This window comes from Molossus molossus, unplaced genomic scaffold, assembly GCF_014108415.1.
Source record: "Molossus molossus isolate mMolMol1 unplaced genomic scaffold, mMolMol1.p scaffold_m16_p_1, whole genome shotgun sequence".
Taxonomy (NCBI): domain Eukaryota; kingdom Metazoa; phylum Chordata; class Mammalia; order Chiroptera; family Molossidae; genus Molossus; species Molossus molossus.
The window spans coordinates 4,122,805-4,141,796 of NW_023425344.1; the positions used below are offsets into that span (position 1 = coordinate 4,122,805).

At 58.0% G+C, this 18,992-nt stretch overlaps 1 protein-coding gene across 1 annotated transcript in view; it reads left to right on the forward strand.

Annotated features, from left to right (window-relative positions):
- Positions 1 to 18,992, forward strand: part of CUNH4orf50 (chromosome unknown C4orf50 homolog) — a 49,219-nt gene that overhangs the window by 9,554 nt on the left and 20,673 nt on the right. The window contains exon 4 of the mRNA XM_036281122.1: positions 11,038 to 13,479. Coding sequence (XP_036137015.1) covers positions 11,038 to 13,479 — 2,442 coding nt within the window. The remainder of the gene's footprint in view (positions 1 to 11,037; positions 13,480 to 18,992) is intronic.

Genomic DNA, 18,992 nt, shown 5'->3' on the forward strand with positions numbered 1-18,992 from the left:
TGTGTCCTGGATAGAAGGAAAACTGTACGTTTAACATCGGCACCTTAGACTTTGGAAAATAAATCGTGTGTAGATGGAACCAGCCATTTAGAATCCTTCCTGTCATTTTCCTAAGCGCAAGACTTTCATTGAGGCCGTTGGTTTGAGTCCTTATTCTCCCAATCTACCTCCCACACACCGCGACTCACTTTCGTTTATCTAAGAGACAGATGAATACCTAAATATTTAAGAGACTCCTGCGAACATTTTGGACATTCTGTGTTCCCATCGAATCCTTGGAACAGCCTGTGAGCCAGGTGCTGTTACCCCACCGGATAGATGGGGAAACTGAGGCCTGGGATGGTACGTGACTTGGCCACAGGCGCCCAGCGACCCAGTGTCAGGGTCAGCCAGGGGACATGGGCCAGATCAGAGCCGTGGCTCCAGGCTGCTGCCCTTACGGCGAGATGCCGGGGCCAGAGCTGGCTCCGCAGGAGTGTGGGCAGCCTGGTGGCCGATTCGGTGCTGAGTGACATCGGCCTACAAGCCCCTTGTCTAAGTGCACCTGTGACCTTCCCGTGCCCCAGGCTCATGCTCTCGAGGCTTTGCTGGAGGCTGCTGTGCAGCCAAGATTCTCTTAAAATTCCCTAGGTGGCCCGCAAAGTGCGGTCCCGGCCGGTCCGCCTCCAGCGTCGGGGGGGAGCCGGGCCCTTGTCAGCCGGAGCAGGGGGGCCGCAGAGGCCGCTGTGCACGGACCACGAGGTAGAAAATGCGAACCTTAAATGTTGTAGCCACGCACAGTGGGGTGAGCCGTGTGCAGTGCGAGGGGGCATCCCCAAGGGGGGGGCGGGGCAGCGGCGATTCCCGTGCGGGCCTGCCTCCTAGAGGCGTGGTACCTTCGGGCAATCTGTGCCTCAGTTTCCCAGGTGTGAAGTGGAAATGGAGCTGGAAACTGCCTCCTTGTCGGACTGTGAGGATGAGTGACAGGTTCAGGGACGGCTGTCAGTGCTGTGCCTGGTGCATCCTGAGTGGGCAGCCAGACTCGGCTTCTGTCGCCCTCTCTGTCCTCATCCTCATCTTCGCCTGCGTGGTCCAGGGGGGAGTTGGGTGGCCTCCCCCATACTGTTCACATGCTATTTTGCCTTTCCTCTCCTCCTTTTATTTGACCCCTGACTGGGGAAGGTTAAATATGACTGATGTGTCCCTGCTGATCGGCGGGACCCGCTGGTGGGAGCACAGACTGACAGCCCGGAGTGCATGGGCCTGTGGTGGCCCGAGGGGACTGGGAGCATTGCAGCGGTCTTCTGGGAAGGGCGGTCCCCGGCGTGGCTCTGCTGGCCGAGGGGCTCAGCCTGCCTCGTTGCAGGTCAGCCTGCAGGGGCGGTTGAGGTGGGCACGGCCCAGCCTGCCCCAGGAGGACCTCATCTTGATTTCTATCTGCACGACCCTGTTTCCAGGAAAGGTCAGTCCCAGGTCCTGGCGACGGGGCAGTGCGGGCTCGAACATCTTTTCATGAGCTGCAATCAGCCCACAGCATGCGGCTGCACGGCCGGTGATGGCTATGGTCTCACCCCCTCTGCCTCCACCTGCGTCAGGTGGCAGTTCCTGCTCTGGCCTCCAGGGCACCTGGGCTTCCTCAGGCTGCTTCAGTGTCACCCCCGAAACACCCAGGTGCAGGGAGGACGGCATGGCAACGAGGCATTGAAAACACTTCTGGACCTGTGTCGCCCCCTGGTGGACGCCTCTGCCTTGTGTGAAGCAGCCTGTGTTATTCTCCCTCCCTCAGCTAACAAGCTGTGAACCTCCCCTCCCTGCCCCCGCCCCCCCAATGCAGGCGGGAAGGCCCGGTCTCTCTATTTCCTGTTGCATCTCCGGCTCGAGCACAGTGCTGGGCGCGTGAAGGAGCTCGGTAAATGTTCACCACGTGCGAGGAGGGTGGGAGGTAGCTGGTCCTCGACTGTTGGAGCCCGGTGGAAGGGCCCATCGTGACCCCGTGAACTCGGGAGGTCCCTGAGCCCCTGCGGATTTCTGCTGGACGATGGAGTAGGAGCAGCTGCTATGGACCAAGGGGGGCAGAGTGAAGAGCCCACGAGAACGGGAATGCCAAGCCCTTTGAATATGGAACAAATGTCAAGCAACATTTTCCGCATAAATTATTCCTGGGCCGGCACCAGACTCCGGCTTCTGCGCCCTAACGGCGGCCTGTGCAAAGCCAGGAGGGGTTCCGTGAGCAAGGACTCGCTCAGGCCAGTGCACCTGTCCGCCTGGGCCCATTCCTCCCGTCCGCTCCCACGGGGGCCGGCTCTCCTCCCCCTGAGGACAACCCTTCAAGGGGTCTCGCCCCAAGGTAACCAGCTTCTTCCGATGGAGACAGGTAGGACCCAAGGTCCCCCTACCCGGCGGGGTCTGCAGCTGGGCCCTGCCCTTGGGAGACCTGGGAGCTTTGCAAGTCTTTTCATTTCATAGTGTCCATGTCCTCGTAGGTCAGACAGGGCCTGCAGGGCCGCTGCTCCCTGGGGCTGCCGTAACCGAGGGTTGGTGACCGTGGTCTAAACCACAGCTCCGGAGCTTGGCGCCCCAGAGGCGTCGACAGGGCTGGTGCCCTCCGAGCCCCGTGAGGTTGTCCTGCTCCAGGCCTGGGCTGTGGGTGGCGGTCGTCTCCCTGTGTGGGCTCAAATGGCCCCTTTTCACAGGGTTACCGGTCACACTGGGGTGGGGCTCACTGGGGTGACCTTGTCTTAACTAATTACATCAGCAGTGACCCTATTTCCAAATCAGGTCATCTTCTGAGTTCTGGGGGTTAGGGTTTCACCTTATGGATTTGGGGCGCCACAGATCCACCCACAACAGGCACCCCTCCAGATGGGCTGCTGCGAGGCCCCTGAAGATGGTGCTGCTGTCGGTCCCAGTTCCGTGGTGACAGGGACGCGTGCCCTGCTCCAGCGTTAGGACAGGAATGTGGGTACAGAGGATCCCTGATTATTAGGGCGTCCTCGTGCCAGGCCCTGCGGTGCCAGCTTGTGTAGCCCTCCTTCGATGGAGGCAGCTGGGCAAGGACCCAGGGCTCGCTCCTGCGGGCCGCGTGGCGGTTGAGTGCTGGGCCAGGATTGTGCCCTGGCAGGCTGACCCCGAAGCCAGGCCCGTGAAGGCCACGCTCTGCTCCTCAGTACACCCTGGCCAGTGGGTCAGCAACCAGGTCTGAGCTTGGTGCAGAGGCTGGGGAGTAAGACGAGACCCCTGCCCACACGGGATGACAAGACCACCTGGGTAAAGGGGGTGGGGGCAGAGGAAGGGGCCTGACAGTCTGCGGGTGGCTGCCGGGGACCTGGTGTCCGCCAGGCTCCGTCCTGCTCTCAGAGAGCACGGCCAGCCTTGCCTGAGGGTGTCTCAGCACCACCAAGGCCACCTTGACTGCAGCAGCCCCTTGGAGAGGGCCCGCCAGTGCCCAGCTCAGAGGGGAGGGTAGCCTGCAATTTTAAACGTGAAACACTAGAACCTGTTGATACCGAAACCGCAGAGGCAGACGTTGCCCTCGGGGTCTTGGTCTGGAATGTGCCAGAATTGGTCTGGAATGCCGTGGCCGTGGCTGTGGTCGTGGCCATGCACCTGTGAAATCGTGCTTGGAGTCTGAGGGCAGGGCGTGTGCGTGATTCCAAAGCCGCCGTTTCCAAAGGGGCCGGGACCGGGGGCTTCAGAGCCCCGGGCACGTCGTCAGCGCCTTTCTCTGAATAACTGTGACCTCCCTTCATGCACCGCTGGCCCTTGTCGCCTTGGGATCAAGGTTAACCTCCTCCCCACAGCGCCCGAGGCCCCTGCTGCTCCAGGCCTCTGCCCCGTGCTCCCCTACCCTGCCCGGCACCCTGAGCTCCTGCAGGCCCCTGCGTACACCAGGCTCTTCCAGCCTGCATGCCTTCCCTGTTTCTAGAAGCTTCTGTTGTCCCCTCCCCATGGTCACCCAGTAAAGCCCTGCTCCCTCTCTCCATTGGGTGGGAATGTCACTTCCTCGAAGAAGACTTCCCAGACCTCACGTCAGCTCCTTCTCTCCTTGGTGCACCGTGGTGACATGGCCCACCTCCAGTGGCCCTAATTCTCACAGGGACAGGCCTGGCTGCCCGTCCTCCACAGCTGTGCCTTCTGCATCATCACCAGCTGGGTCCACTCAGCCCTAAATCCGGGCCCCTGGCCACAGGTGAGCAAGTGACTCAGGAGAAATGACGGGAAGGAGGCATTTGCTCCGTGGCCCCTGGGAAACGGAAACGTCTCTCTGAAGGGACCACTGGAGCCGGCTACGCTGGGAAGTGAGGTACAGGAACTGGGGGCTGGGGGAGGGGCCAGCCCAGGGGAGGCCGATCAGATAGAAAATCCTTACAAAGCTGCGCCTGCAGCAGCCACGTCCCCTGCACGCTTCTGAGGGCCGGGCGATCGATCCCCATTTTGCAGAGGAGGGAACCGAGGCAGGCAGGCACAGTCCCTTGCCCACGGAAGGGGCGGCAGCAGGACCGGAAGCCAGGGGCACGCTGCGCCATCGCCCTAGACGGCGCTGGTTGCGTCGGGTGTGCCCTGGGCGTCTCGGTGTGAATCACGGGGAAGGCAGTCATCGTGAGAAGATGAGCTATTTGCTTCCTGGTCACAGAGCAATTTCCCAAACAGAACTTCAGGGACGCGGGCAGGTAGCAGGCAGGGGTCAGTGTCCCCAAACCCACAGTCCAGAGGAGGCAGTGCCTTGCCTGGGCTCGCACACTTGGCAGTTCCTAGAGCAAGTCACTGGATCCCAGGTCCCTGACGGAAAGGGCCACCACAGGACAAACCCCCAGCTGGGGAGGAGCTCGGCGGTGGGTTTCTGCTCAGGGGCCCGGGTGTAAGGAAGGTCTGAAGTTTGCCAGGTAAACAAGGCCCGTCTGCAGGCCCCTCCCCCCAGTGCTTTCTAGCAGGTGTGCCCTGGGCACTGCCCTGTCCCAGGCACCTGTGCCGGCCACTGGGCTGGAGGGGTGACCCTACTCTTCCAGAGCTTACAGGGGAGGCCGACACAGGTGCAGACAGTGGCAGTCAGGTGGCTGACGGCTACAGCAGGGGACAGCCAGAGCTGTGGCCTGGGCCAGAGGGTAACAGGGAGGCTGACACCAGATTAAAAGTCACAGACGTTAAAGTGTCAGGCTGTTGTTTCAGAGCTGAGACCATGCTCTGGGTGACAGCGGCGGCAGGGATGCTGGGCACCCTGCTAGCCTCTCTGGCGGCAGTGTGAGTAGAGCGACCCCTGGTGGCAGTCACAGGAATCTTTTCATTGTTGAGAAGTATAGGCAGCCCCCCCCCCCCCCCCCCCCCCCGCCCGGGCTCCACCTGCTTTGGGGCAGCAGAGCTGTTTCATACTTGTCGCTCACTGCGGGGGCCAGAGAGGGCGTCATGAACACAGCGTGCCGATAGTGCTGGAAATCAAACATGGGCAGAAGCTGCGAACATGTAAAAGGCCAGACCGCGTGGCCAGTCACCTCAGCACAGACAGGCCGCGGCCGTTCTGTCGGTTACAATCGCAAATGAGCAAAACCCCGAGACTGCATTTTCTTCCGTGCATTTCTCACATGGTAAAAGTACCTCCGCGCTTTCCATAGTTGGTAAAGATTGGAAACGACTAAATGTCCGATAAGGGGGGGATCTGAGAAAGGTGGGGCGGCCTTCACTTCGGGGACCATGCGGCGGCATTAAAACCCCACGTTGCAGAAGAACCCGTGAGAAAGTGATCCTTCAAAAGCATCCAAGGAGAAAAGCGCCAAGTCCAAACGCGCTTTGCAGAAGCAGACTTGTGGGAGAATGTAAATGTCTGTGCATGGACAAACGCCCAGACGGACCCAGGCTAACCCAGGAACATTTGCGTCTGGATGTCACTGAATTCCTTGTGTTCTCCCTTTGCTTATCTTTCGAAACGATGACACATGAAAGCTGAACTATACGGAGTTGCAGGCAAATGCTCGCACGACTGTGATAAGACAGAGCCGACAGGTGTGGAAGGAGGGAGAGGTGGGTCAAAGTCAGAGCCCCGGGCTCCGGTCCCCCTCCCACTGTGTGCTGTGACCGCGGACAACTCACTCCCCCACGCTGAGTGTTGATTCCGTCACTTGTGAAATGAAAGGGGGTGGCATTGTCTTCCAGGGTGCCCCCCACTGGACCGCACCTCCTCAGTCTGTTGTGTGTTACTCATGGCTGTGTCCCCAACCCCACGACAGGGCCTGCGCACAGTAGTTGCTCAGTAAGAATGTGTTAAACGGGGTCAAAGTCAACTTGGGTATTGGAATAAAATCCAAGTAGAGACCGACCACGGCCTTGGACACCGCCCGCCCACCCCTCCTTGTCCATCTGCGGTTTTCTCCTCCCCCCGCCCCCCGCCTCGCCGCTCACTTTGAATGTCTGTCTGTCCCTCTCTCCCTCCTGTGCCGCTGTCTTTTTCCCTCATTTGCTCCCCCGTCTCCTCTCTCTCCTTCATTTCGTCTCCCCTCTGTTCCAACAGTGATGTTACGCTGCAGACAAAAATGTTCGTTTCTGCTCGAGTGGGAGCCAAGTGGACGCAAACAGGAGGCAGAACCCAGGGCTGCGTGCAGGGCAGAGCGGAGGGCCGGTGCCCAGGCCCCTCTGGCTCAGCTGGTCTGGGCTGAGTTTGCACTGGTTTAAGCTCTGGGCGATTCCAAGGTGCCACCAGGGTTGAGGTCGCTGGTCTGTGAGGGGACTGGACATAACACACACCATCCCCCAGACACTAGCCACGGACCTGCGTGAGAGGAGACACTGGGAGGGAGGGAACAGGACCAGTTTGGGGGAGACCGGGGCTGGCCTCGTTAGGACTTGGCCTTAAGCTGAGGCCAGAGGGGAGCAGGTGAGGCGGACAGAGGGGCGGGGAGGGGGCCTGCAGCAGGCCAGAGGGGAGCAGGTGAGGCGGACAGAGAGGCGGGGAGGGGGCCTGCAGCAGGCCAGCGTACAAGGCCCTGGGGCAGGAGGGGGAGACTGTGGGAGGAGCAGAGATGAGGGAGGGCTGAGGCCAAGCTGGGCTCGGAGGGCTTCTCCCCCGCGCGGCCCAGAGGGTTGGAAACAGGGAGCCACCTGGGCCCAGCTTCTGGTTCGGCTGATGTGGGAGGGAGGGGCTGAGATCGAGGTGAGTGGGGGGCATTGCCCAGCAGCAGCAGGAGATGCATACCCTTCCCCAGGAGGACGTGCCAGCCAGGCAGAAGGAGCCGCACACACGGGTGTGCAGAGGCAGCCGGAGCCAGGGCCGGGGTGGGGCTGGTGGGGGGAAGGAGGCCACAGTGAGTGGAGCCAGGGCCGGGGGGTGGGGGGAGTGTCAGGTAGGCCCATGACAGCCCGCGGGGGCCCCAGCGCCTGATCTCAGCACGGGGACTGAGCCCGGAGCCTGAGGGAACCGAGGGCAGCCTTGGGGCATTTGGGAGGGTCTCCCTGGCAGCCCGGAGCAGGAGGCCCAGCAGTAGTGGATGCAGGGGCCTGCTGGGAGCAGGTGAGGACCTGGGAGACAGGCGAGGAGGGGGAGGGGCATTACCTGTTCACTTCAGTGTCCCTCGCATAGAACAGCACCTGACACCTGGTAGGAACGTAGTAAATGTTTCCCATAAGTTCACTAGTAAGTCTGGGACACCTGCCTTCTGCAGGGTCGGCCTGTCCATCAGTCACCACACCTGCTAAGCACCTGCTGTGGGCTAAGGTGAGGGTGTGGACTGAATGAAGCCGAGTCCCCCCGAGGACCTCAGGGTCTGGTGGGGTGGGGGGCAGCAAACAGCACCCTTAGACCCGGTCAGAAGTAGCCCAGGGCAGGCACCAGGTGGGTAGTGGGTCAGAGCCCAGGCTTGCGGAGGGCCCACACCTCCTGCAGCAGCCTGGTGAGGGCGCTGTGCCGTTGGTGCTGGGCCGGGAGCGTCTCACCTTGGGGACTTGTTGCAGCTGAGGGACAGGACTGCCCAGAGCCCCCGGGCACTGCCCCTCCTGGTGGACGCGGGGAACCAAAGGAGCAGGGGTGGAGCCAGGGGCTTGGCTGGCAGAGAGCCCTTGTCGTCTGACATGCAGCCTGGGTGCCAACAGGAGCCGGTCTGGGCTGTAGGACCAGGAGCAGAGGACAGGGCTGCCCGGCCGGGCCATGCGCCCTCTGCTCCCTAAGCCTCGGTTTCCCGTGGGTTCCCTTCTGGGGTCGTTGGAGGGGCCCATGGGGACGGGCTTGGAGTGGACACTCAGCTCCCTGACTCTGTGTCTTCCTGCAGGACACCCAGGGCGGTGTTCAGGAGGGATGGCCGCTCCTGCCCCGAGAGGAGGTGCTGGAGGTCTGCGGAGGCCAAGGGTGGCAGAGCCCTGTCCACCCCCCTGGTGCCCTGGGACCACTGGCCTCAGCAGGTGTGTGGGAGCCACGGTGCGTGGGGCACGCGGTGTTTGCAGGGACACCCACCGACGGGCCAGCTCAGTTACAGCGCCCTGATGGTGCAGGGGGTCGTCCCTACGCTGCAGACAGGAAGCCGAGGCTCAGAGACGGGGTGACGCTTGTTCACACGGCTGGCGAAGAGGGGACCAGGCTCTGCAGTGCCCTGACGTGCATGCCAGCCCGGGCACAGGCGGGGCTGTCCTCCCAGAAGACCGTCTAATGACCAGGAGCTGTTCTAGCCCCAGGGACAGCTCAGGTGGCAGGTCTGGGAGCCGCTGGGGCTCAGACGCCCCTTGTCCCTAACTTGTCCCCGATGGGAACCTGTGTCTCTGATGAGTCTCGGCCGCAGCTCCAGGGTCCCTTCTGCAGAAGTCACTGCTCTCAGGACCCCCAAAGCCACCCTGTCCGCCTGGGTGTCTGGTTTACTCCAAGGCCAAGAGCAGTTCACAGATGAGGGGTCGTTTATGCCCGTCGGCGCTGCTCACCCTCTGTCCCCCTCTGGGGCGCCAAGCTGACCCGTCGACAGGGTCAAGCTTTCCTTGGAGAAGGGCTCAGGGTCTGTCTGGCAGTGAAGCCTGGGAGGCAGCTCCTTCGTCCACACGCCAACCGTGGGGCTGGGGCGGGGATCGGCCCGGGTGGCCCACGAGGAAGCCGGGGAGAGAGGAGTCACGGGTTTTGCCTCCTGCACGAGTCTGTGGTCAGAGGAAGTGGCCGCCAGACCCAGATGCTCTGCTCCTCGGGACAGTCATTCCCGCCTGAGCCTCGGTTTCCCCCCCTGGTGGGCAGTGGTGGTGGTCGGCCGCCTTCGGGGACTCCTAGGCCGCGAGCCAGCGAGCAGTGCCATCAGCCCTGACCACGGGGCAGGCCACTGGTGACACGCTGGGAAGCTCCCAGGGGCCTTTGTAACCCTCGGGTCCTCGGGTCCTCTCCCCCGCAGGCCAGCCCGCCGACGGGCCCTGCGCCTGGGGCAGCGCCGGGGCTGGACGCGGCCCCCCTGCGTCAGAGCCGAGCCTGGAGACCACAGCTGGGCCCCTGGGAGACCGGGCGGGACCTGACCGCGGACGGGTAAGGCCAGAGGCTGTCTGTGTGCCAGGGCGCCAGCCGGGGCTGGTCAGCCTCCTGTGTGCCCAGCGGGAGGTGGGAGAAGGGGGAAGACCCTCTGGGTGTGGAAGGACATTCTGGAAATGTTGAGAGGGAGCACTGAGCAGCTGGGATGGGTACCCTGAGACCGGAGTGGGCAGAAAGGGGCTCCCTGCTGTGTGCCCATCCTGTGGGAACTTGTGGCCAGCTGAGAGGCGGGCGCCAGGACCCCGCTCAGAGAGGAGGAGCTGCAGTGACCCCCAAGGCCACACAGCCCGGGGGGCTAGCCCCGAGCTCGGTCTCTGCGCCCCCTGAGGGGCAGGAGCCCTTCCTCACCTCCGCTTCCTGCGGGTAAAGGACAGGGACACTTGAGCGGAACTTGGGCCTACTGGCCCTGGTGGGGTTCTGTGGCCTCAGCAGAGGGGGTCTTCCTGCTTCTTCACGCATTCAACCCTGCCCCAGGGGCTGCGTGTGTGTGCGTGCACGTGTGTGTTTGCATGTGTGTTTGTGTGCTACTGTGTTTGTATGGGTGTGCGTGCATGTGTTTGTATGTGTGTATGCACATGTGTTTGTGTGTGCATGTGTATATGTGTACACGGGTATGTTTCTGTGCATGTTTGCATCTGTGTGTTTGTATGTGTGCATGCATGGGTGTGCATGTGTTTGTATGTGTGCGCGCACATGTGTATGTACATGTGTGTGTACATGTGTGTGTGACTGTGTTTGTGTGTGTATGTGTGCGTGCGTGCGTGTGTGTGTGCTGCCACACCCAAAGCCATCCGATGGGGTTGGGAGGGCTTCATGGAAAAGCTGGATCCCGGCTGCACAGGCAGGACGATGGAGTTGGACAGACAGGAGAACAGGTGCAGGCAGGTAGGAGACTGGCCAGGCCGTGGTCACATGGGAGCCCCCTGCAGGCTGAGGCCCCAGCCCAGCCTGGCTCTGTTCTGTGAGCTGGGCCTGTTATCCTCTCTGTAAATGTACTGAATAAAGAGAATATACATATATTCAAAAATATCTGGAGCACCTCTGTGCCCAGCACTCTTCCAGGCCAGGGCCTGCCCCAGGGAACTGCCTGCACCCGCTGCCCACTGGAAGCTCCTGTGAACCAGACACGTCCCGCGCCTCACTGTGCAGTGTGGCAGCCACGCACCAGGGGGCGCCTGAGCGCTGGGCCCGGGGCTGGGCACTGTCCAGCGAGCGCTGGCTTTCGCCGCAGCGTCTTCCACTTGAAAAGCCCATGTGGCCTGTGTCGGAAGTGGGGCTATCGGGGTGTGACACTGAGACATGGAATGTGGGAGGGGAGGGCGCTGGGCAGGAAATCTGGACGAAAGTGGTGGAAGAGCTTGGGGAGCCTGTTGAGGAAGTGACGTTTGAGTTGACATGTGAATGAAGCGGGAGGCGAGCCATGAGGAGATCTGGGGAAGGACGTTCTGGGCAGAGGGAAGAGCAGGTGCAAAGGCCCTGGGGTGGTAGCAGGGTTGGTGTGTTAGGAAGCCTGTGTGGCTGGGTGAGAGGTGGGGAGGGGATAAATGGCAGAAGGTTATCACCTTGTTGTCTCTTTTCTTCCCTAGGCTGCTCCAGCCGAGCCCAGCTTGCATGAGCAGACGCTCCTCCTCCTCTGTGGCTGCCCCTCGGGGCCGTGCCCAGATGGCTCCCTCCTGCCCGTGGAGCTGGCCTGGGTCTCAGAGCAGAGGCTAGCAGCTGCCCCAGCCCAGGCGTCCTTCCTGGTGCAGGCGTCCATGCTCCCTCCCTGGGGGCCTGCCGGTGACCGAGCCCCCCTTCTGCTGCAGGAGGCTTCTCCAGAAGAGTTCCAAATCCAGTGGGTGCTGGGCGCCGGGCCCCTGCCCGCTCTCGGAGCCATAGGACAGCCCTGCGGGGTCCAGCATCAGACTAGGAGCCGCAATGCCTCCCTCCGCCAGGGGTCCCTACAGATATTGCATCACTTAGGGTCCAGGGGTCTAGACGGCCCTTGGGAGGAGGGAGGAGGAGCCCCAGAGTGGAGACCTACGGCCTGGGGGGCCAGGAGGACTTGGGGCAGGGAGGGGGAAGACCTTGGTGACCGGTGCCAGCGACATCAGGAAAGCCGTCAGGAGAGCTTAGGGGAGGATGTTGACATCCTAGAAGGCCTGCAGGACAAACTCGGGGCTTCTGAGTCCCCAGCCGCTGCCTTCTGCCCTTGTCTCAGGCAGGAGCGCCCCCTGCCTCTGCTGGGGGAGGCCTCCATGTGCACAGAGGGTCCCCAGTCCCTGAGCAGGACGAGGCAGGCAGAAGAGCATGTCTGGGGCCTCCTAGGAGGGCCTTCGTCAGCGGAGGAGGAAGCGGCCGCCCCAGCCACCTTCTTCAGGGCTCATGGTGCCAAAGGGCCGTCTCCAGCAGGTGCCCAGCGCCCTGCAGAGCAGGACAGAGCCACCAGGAGAGTCCAGGGCCAGGGGGGAGACCAGGTCTGGCCTGCAAACACTGCACTGTGGCTCGAGGGCAGCCCCGGGGAGGGCGGGCCAGGGGACGAGGAGCAGGGTCTGGGAGGGTCCAGCCGGGGCTCTAAGGAGTGGCAGGCCAAGGAAACACTTCTCTCAGTGGAAGAGGGAGGTTTGCCACTGCCCCCCAGATTGGCATTCTCACCCGAGGGAGCCGAGCCCCCCAGTCCCTCGAGGGCCCCACGCAAAGGACAGGACAGGTCTGCGCTCACCATAGACGCCTTCGCGGCGGAGATGGAGGCTTGCTTCCGGCAGCTGTCCCTGCTGGCCCCAGGGATCGGGGGTCGTGGGTGGGAAGCTTGCACGTGGGCGGCAGAGGTCGGGAGCTTTGCTGCAAGATGGACCAGTGGCCAGGAGCACGTGGATCCTCAGCAGGTTTCAGCAAATCAGGGCTTGGATACTTGTCCTGCGAAGGAAGCGCACCCCCAGGAGAGTCGTGGAGGTGTGAAGCCAGGAGAGACCGAGGCCCTGGGAACGGGCCACGTTCTTCCAGGGATGGGGCCCGGTTTGGAGGACCTGCGCCTGGGCCCAGGGGGGCCCTCCGAGCGGGGCCAGAGCCTCTGCCAGCCGTCGAGAGCTCTGGAGAGAGCCAGGAGCAGACTGCATCAGCTCGTGTCTGGGCTGAAGAAGGAGAGAAGCAGAGTTTTCCATGACAACGTCCAACTCCAGAGAGACCAAGAGAGATGCCATAAAAAAATCCGAGCCCTCCAGACCGAGAGGGAGAGAAACGTAAACAAAATCTGCGCCCTCGAACGGGACAACAGCGCGCTGGCAGGAGACGTCTCCCACCTGAAGAGCGAGCTGGACCAGTACCGGCAGGTCATCGCCGACCTTGAAGACTGCAATGGGAAAAGTTACAGCAGAATTTCCGCGCTCGAAGAGGAAAACGGACAGCTGCGAAGGGGCCTGGGCCAGCTCCAGAAAGCCATGTCTGAGAGCACCAGGAGGTGCAAGGGCCTGGCCCAGGGCGTCACCCAGGAGAACCGGGAGCTCAGGGCGCTGATTTCCGAGCTTGGGGTCAGTTACAAAGAGCTGGTCAAGGATGTCGTGCTGGGAATAGAAGACATGATCGGGGCCTTACGGGGGGAGAATGCACACCTGCTGCGTAGGATCAGCGTCCTGGAGAGGGAAGTCGCCTTGGGGATGAGCACAGATGGGGGGCGTTTTGGGGGAGCCGAGGAGCGCCTCCCGGGACAAAGCAAGGAGGCGATGGGCAAGGCGGACGCTGTAGAAAGGGCGGTGCCGATGACTCCGCTTCCAGAGCATCTGACTATGGGAGACCACGGGCCGCCCTCGGAAAAGGAACCGGGTCTGGCTGGAGGCAGGACGGGACCGTCCTCCGGCACAGAGAACCCCAGATGCGGAACTGAGTCGGCTGCTCCCTCGTTGGCCGGGAGAAGTGCCGATGTATCCGGTGCTCTGCAAGCAGATGGCGGCGGGATGGCAGTACAAGAGGCACATTTGGACAAAGAGGAGGACGCACCGTGGCGCTCTGCAGACCAAGGGGGAGCTCCGAGGCCCCTGAGCAGTGGCCCCCAGGTAGGCTGCCTCTGCATAGCTGCGTCCTCACCTCTTGCTAACTTTCTAGGCTGCTGGCCACCCCCACTCCCAGCCCTCCAGCAGCCCTGGGAGGGACGTGCAGCCACTGCCTCCACCGATCAGATGAGAACCCACAGGCACAGAGAAGTTAAGTGACTTGCCCAAAGTCACGCTGCTTGCAGGGCCGTTGCCGGGACGTGCACCTGGGCAGCCTGGCTCCAGAGTCCCCATTCTCCCCTGAGACATAGGACGCCAGCCTGCCCCTCTCTGTAGGCTGTTCAAGTTGGTGTCTGGGGGCACATGGAGGGCATGTTCACACTTTAAGACCAGGGCGTGTACGTTCAGATCAAGGGGTCTTTCAAGCAGCCCGAGTGGTAATTCTGCACACGGGGGCGAGGGAGGGGCCGTGGACAGAGCTGTGGGAGGTAGAACTTGATCAGTCAGGGTTCAGACCCAGATCTGTACTGACTACACTTGCCACTTAGAGCCAAGGTACGAACTTCCGAGTTGTTTTCCTCGTCTGTGGACCATCTGTGATTTTCAGGACTCCTAGGACGAAAAGCTCATGACACTGTGGGGTGTCTGTGGGACATTTGGTGTTGAGCTCTTCGTATCCATTCATATTAATTTTCTGTATCTGTCTCTTCCTCTCAACCCCTTTTCCTCTCCTCTCATCCCTCCCTCCCTTCCTCCCTCCTTCCTTCCCTCCTTTCTCCTTCGTCTTCTCTCTCAACAAGTTTCTCAATCATTTAAAAAGATTATCTGTTGGTTTTCTTTATGGTATATCTGTGTTTCATTTCATTGGTTTCTGCTTATATCTTCATTATTTTCTTTTGGTTTAATCGGCTGTTCTTTTCCTTGCTTCCTGTGTTGAAAGTGGAGATCACTGATTTTTGAACTCTTTTGTAGTCTATGCATTTCCCTCTAAGAGCCACTTTGGCTGCACCCCACATATTTTGATATGTTGTACTTTTTATGTCTGCTCAATTCAAAGTAGTTTCTAATTTCTGCTGTGATTTCTTCCTTGATGTACAGGTTATTTAGAAGCATGTTGCTGAATTTCCAAGCACCTGTGGAGTTTTTTAGTTATATTTTTGTTATTGATCTCTGGTTTTTTTTCACTGTTGTCGGAAAACATACACTATATTATTTTAAGCTTTTAAAATTTGTTGAGATTTGTTTTATTGACCAGGCTGTGGTCTATTTTGTAAATATCCTATAAAAAATGAATATTCCGTGGTTGCTGAGTATTACTTAGATCAGGCTGGTTAATTGTGCTAATCACATCTTCTGTATCTTTACTGATGTGTTGTCTATTGGTTTTGTCATTTACCCAGATCCCCTTTGAAATCTCCAACTCTGCATTTGTGTATTTCTTTTCTGAGTTATATTAGTTTTAATTAATATATTTTGAAATCATTTATGAGCTACATAGATATTTAGGATTATTCTGTATTCCTGCTGCATGGATTCTTCTATCATGATCAAATGTCTTTCATTAGCTCTCACACTTCTTTTTCTTTTTTAAGAACAGTTTATTGATATTTAGAGAGAGAAAGGGAGAGGGAGAGAGAGAGAAACATCGATGTGAGAGTATAACATCAATCAGCTGCCATCTGCATGCCCCCAGCCAGGGATCGAGCCCACTACCAGGGCATGTGCCCTGACCAGGTTAGGCTCGACACCTAACCGAGCCACGCCAGCCAGGCTCTGTAATACTTCTTGCCCCAAAGTTTACTTCGTCTGATATTAAAGTAGATGCATCAGTTCCTTTTTGTTATATCATAATATTTTTATACTTATAAGTATAGGTATAATAATATATATTTTTCAGTGTTTCATGGTATACATGGTTTTTATACCATTCACTTTTTTGCTTGCAACCTATCTGTGTCTTTATAGCTGCAGTGTGTTTTTTAGAAACAGCATATACATAAGATAAACTGGGTTTATGTCTACTTTCCGGCCATTTGTTCTATTTGTTTTCTTTTATTCCTCCTTTCCTGTCTTTGTTTTTGTTATTAATAAAATGGTTCTTATTATCCCTTTTCATTCTAATAGCTTATTTTAGTTAGTTACCCTAAAAATCCCCAAATGAATCTATTAATTAAATGTTTACACTAAAAATTCCAAAATAAGTCCTGGCTGGTTTGGCTCAGCCGTTGGAGCGTCAGCCCTTGGACCAACGAGTTGCAGGTTCGATTCCAGTCAAGGGCACATACCTCGGTTACGGTTTGTCCCCGGCCTTGGTCAGGGTTGTACAGGAGGCAACCAGCGGATATGTCCCTCTCACGTCTATGTTTCTCTCTCTCTCCCTCCTTCCCACTTTATCTGAAGATATTTGAGAAAATATCCTCGGTGAAGATTTAAAAAAGAAAATCCTAAAATGAATCTATTAATTATTAAAATTCACCTTGAACTAGAACTTTCACCATGTTGCAAGTAATGCAAAAATGTTTTGGTGGTTTAAGTTCACTTATTTTTTCTTCTTTTTATTGTTTATTTTGCCATGTATTTTACTTCTACGTACAACAAGCCTCAAAGGCCTTGTCATCATTGTTGTTTTGAACAGTCGGTGATATTCTATGTCGATCTGTCTCTCTCCCCTCGTTGTTTCTCGCTGTTGGGGTGGCTGCTTCCCTCAAGTTCTTCCTAGGAAAACAGTCCTCGCCTCTACTTTTAAAAGTTGTTTTCTCCGCCCGACTGGTGTGGCTCAGTGGTGGAGCGTCGACCCTGCACCAAGAGGTCCCTGTTTCGATTCTGGGTCAGGGCACATGCCCAGGTTGTGGGCCCGATCCCCAGTGGGGGGCATGCAGGAGGCAGCCACTTGATGTTCTCTCCCATTGATGTTTCTATCTCTCTCCGCCTCTCTCTTCCCTTCTCTCTATAATCAATAAAAAAAAATTTTTTTTAAAGTTGTTTTTTCCTTTGGATTTAGAATTTTAGGCAGGCAAATATTCTCCCTCTTCGGGCACTTTTTTTTTTAATCCTCACCTGAGGATACTTTTCCATTCATCTTCAGATAGAGTGGGAGGGAGAGAGAGGGACTGAGAGAGAGAGAAAGGGAGAGAGAGAGAAACATCGATGCGAGAGGAACACATCGACTGGTTGCCTCCCACATGACCGCAACCAGGGCCAGGGATGAACCGCAACCAAGACACGTGCCCTTAACCAGAATCAAACCTGTGACTCTTTGGTCCACTGAGCCAAACCAACCAGGGCTCTTTGGGCAATTTAAAGAGCTCACTCCATTGTGTTCTGGCAAAATTAGTGCTAATTGTCATTGCTTTTTGTTTGATTTATCTCTGACTACTTTTAAGATTTCCTTTTTATCTTTGGGATTTGGCACTTGGACTATGATTGGCCTGTGTGTGGGTTTTTTGTCTGTTTGTTTGTTTTTCTGAGCTTCTTGAAATTATAGAGTCCTGTCTTTTATCAGATTTGGAAAATTCTTGACTATTATTTCTTAAAATATTTTGTTTTGTCCTATTTTTTCTCCCTACTTCTAAAAATCCAGGCTTTTTTTTTTTACCTGTATTCCACATCTTTTGGAACTGTTCTGTTTCTTGCTCTCTGTGCGTTGGTTTGAATTTTCTATTGACCTGTCTTTTATTACCCTGTGTTGCACTGCATCCTGTCTTCTGATAAATCCATCCAATGAGTTCCTTATTTTGTTTATTGCATTTATTGCAGTTCTAGAATACCCATTTTATCCTTTTTAAGAGATTCTGAATCTTTGTTGAACTACTTACCTTTTGATCCATTTTGTCTATGTTTCCTGTGTTTGAAAAATACATATATAATCAGAGTTATTTAAAAATACATATATAATCAGAGTTATTTGGAAGATCTTGTCTGCTGACTCCAATATCTGGATCATCTCTGGGTCTGTTTCTGTTGAGTATTCTATTTCTTGGTTAAATCCCTTTTCCTGCCTCCTAACATGTCTAGTAATTTTTTTAAATTCCATGTTGGACATTGTACAGGACGTGTTGTAGAGATTCCCGAGCATTATCTTCCTCTGGAGGACGTTGAGCGGATGTGGTCTGGCAGGCGGTGGAATGGCCAGCAGACCCCTCTCCCTGCACAGGTGTGGGTCAGCTGTGCCCTCAGTCCCGGGCTGGACTGTGCTCCCACAGCACGGTGCTCGCTCTTGGGCACAGCCTTTCCGCGCTCTCAGCTGAGTTCCCAGGACGTCCTCCAGGACTCTCCCCTTCGGCCTGGCCACCTGCGTGACCTCTGGAATCTCTTTAGTAACCGACCTCCCAGCGGTGGTTCTCTGCTAGGCCACATCCTGCACCAAGCTCCCCAGCTAGCGATCCGGCCAAGGGCCCACGGGGTACTGCTGAGACCGCATCTAGTTTTCTTCTCTGCGGCGTTCTTCTCCCTGTCACTTTATCCCGCAAACCCAGCCGTCAAAGCCTTTCTGAGCTCCAGTCCGATTCTTCCACCCAGCAGGACCGCCGTGTTCAGCTTGGGCTGAACCGTGGTTTAGAAAATGTTCCAGAGAGAAACCCAGGAGAAGGTGGGGCTCACCTTGTTGTGTGCCCTTTTTCTTGAGGACTGTGGTCCTGGGCTGTTTCACAGTCCGTGCCTACAAAGAATCACTTTTGTAGACTCCACCCAGATTTTCTTTTTTTAATCCTCACCTGAGGACATTTTTTCCATTTTTTGTTCAGATAGAGTGGGAGGGAGAGCGAGGAAGAGAGAGAGAGAGAGAGAGAGAAACATCGACGTGAAAGGGACACATCGAGTAGTTGCCCCCCGTACGACCCAACCAGGGCCGGGGATAAACTGCAGCTGAGGTACGTGCCCTTAGAGGGAGCCGAACCCGGGTCTCTCTGGACCGCAGGCCGACGCTCTAACCGCTGAGCAAACCGGCCAGGGCCCCCCAGATTTGATCATTGTCCGACCCCAGCTCGTCAGACCTGGTAGGAGATGGAACTCCAAAGGGGTGAGTATTGAGCTGAGGGTTTCAGAGTCTGAAAGGAGCAGCAGATGAGCGTATCCCGGGCAGGGGGGAGCTCCGGGCAGGGGGGAGCACCGGGCAGGGGCAGCACCGGGCAGGGGGGAGCACCGGGCAGGGGGGAGCACCGGGCAGGGGGGAGCACCGGCAGGGGGGAGCACCGGCAGGGGGGGGAGCCACCGGGCAGGGGGGAGCACCGGGCAGGGGGGAGCTCGGGGCAGGCGGGAGCACCGGGCAGGGGGGTACCGGGCAGGGGCAGCACCGGCCAGGGGGAGCACCGGGCAGGGGGAGCTCCGGGCAGGGGGAGCTCCGGGCATGGGGAGCACCGGGCAGGGGGAGCTCCGGGCAGGGGGGAGCACCGGGCAGGGGGGAGCACCGGGCAGTGGGGGACTCCGGGCAGGGGGGACACCGGGCAGGGGGGAGCACGGGCAGGGGGGAGCACCGGGCAGGGGCAGCACCGGGCAGGGGCAGCACCGGGCAGGGGGGAGCACCGGGCAGGGGGGAGCACCGGGCAGGGGGGAGCACCGGGCAGGGGCAGCACCGGGCA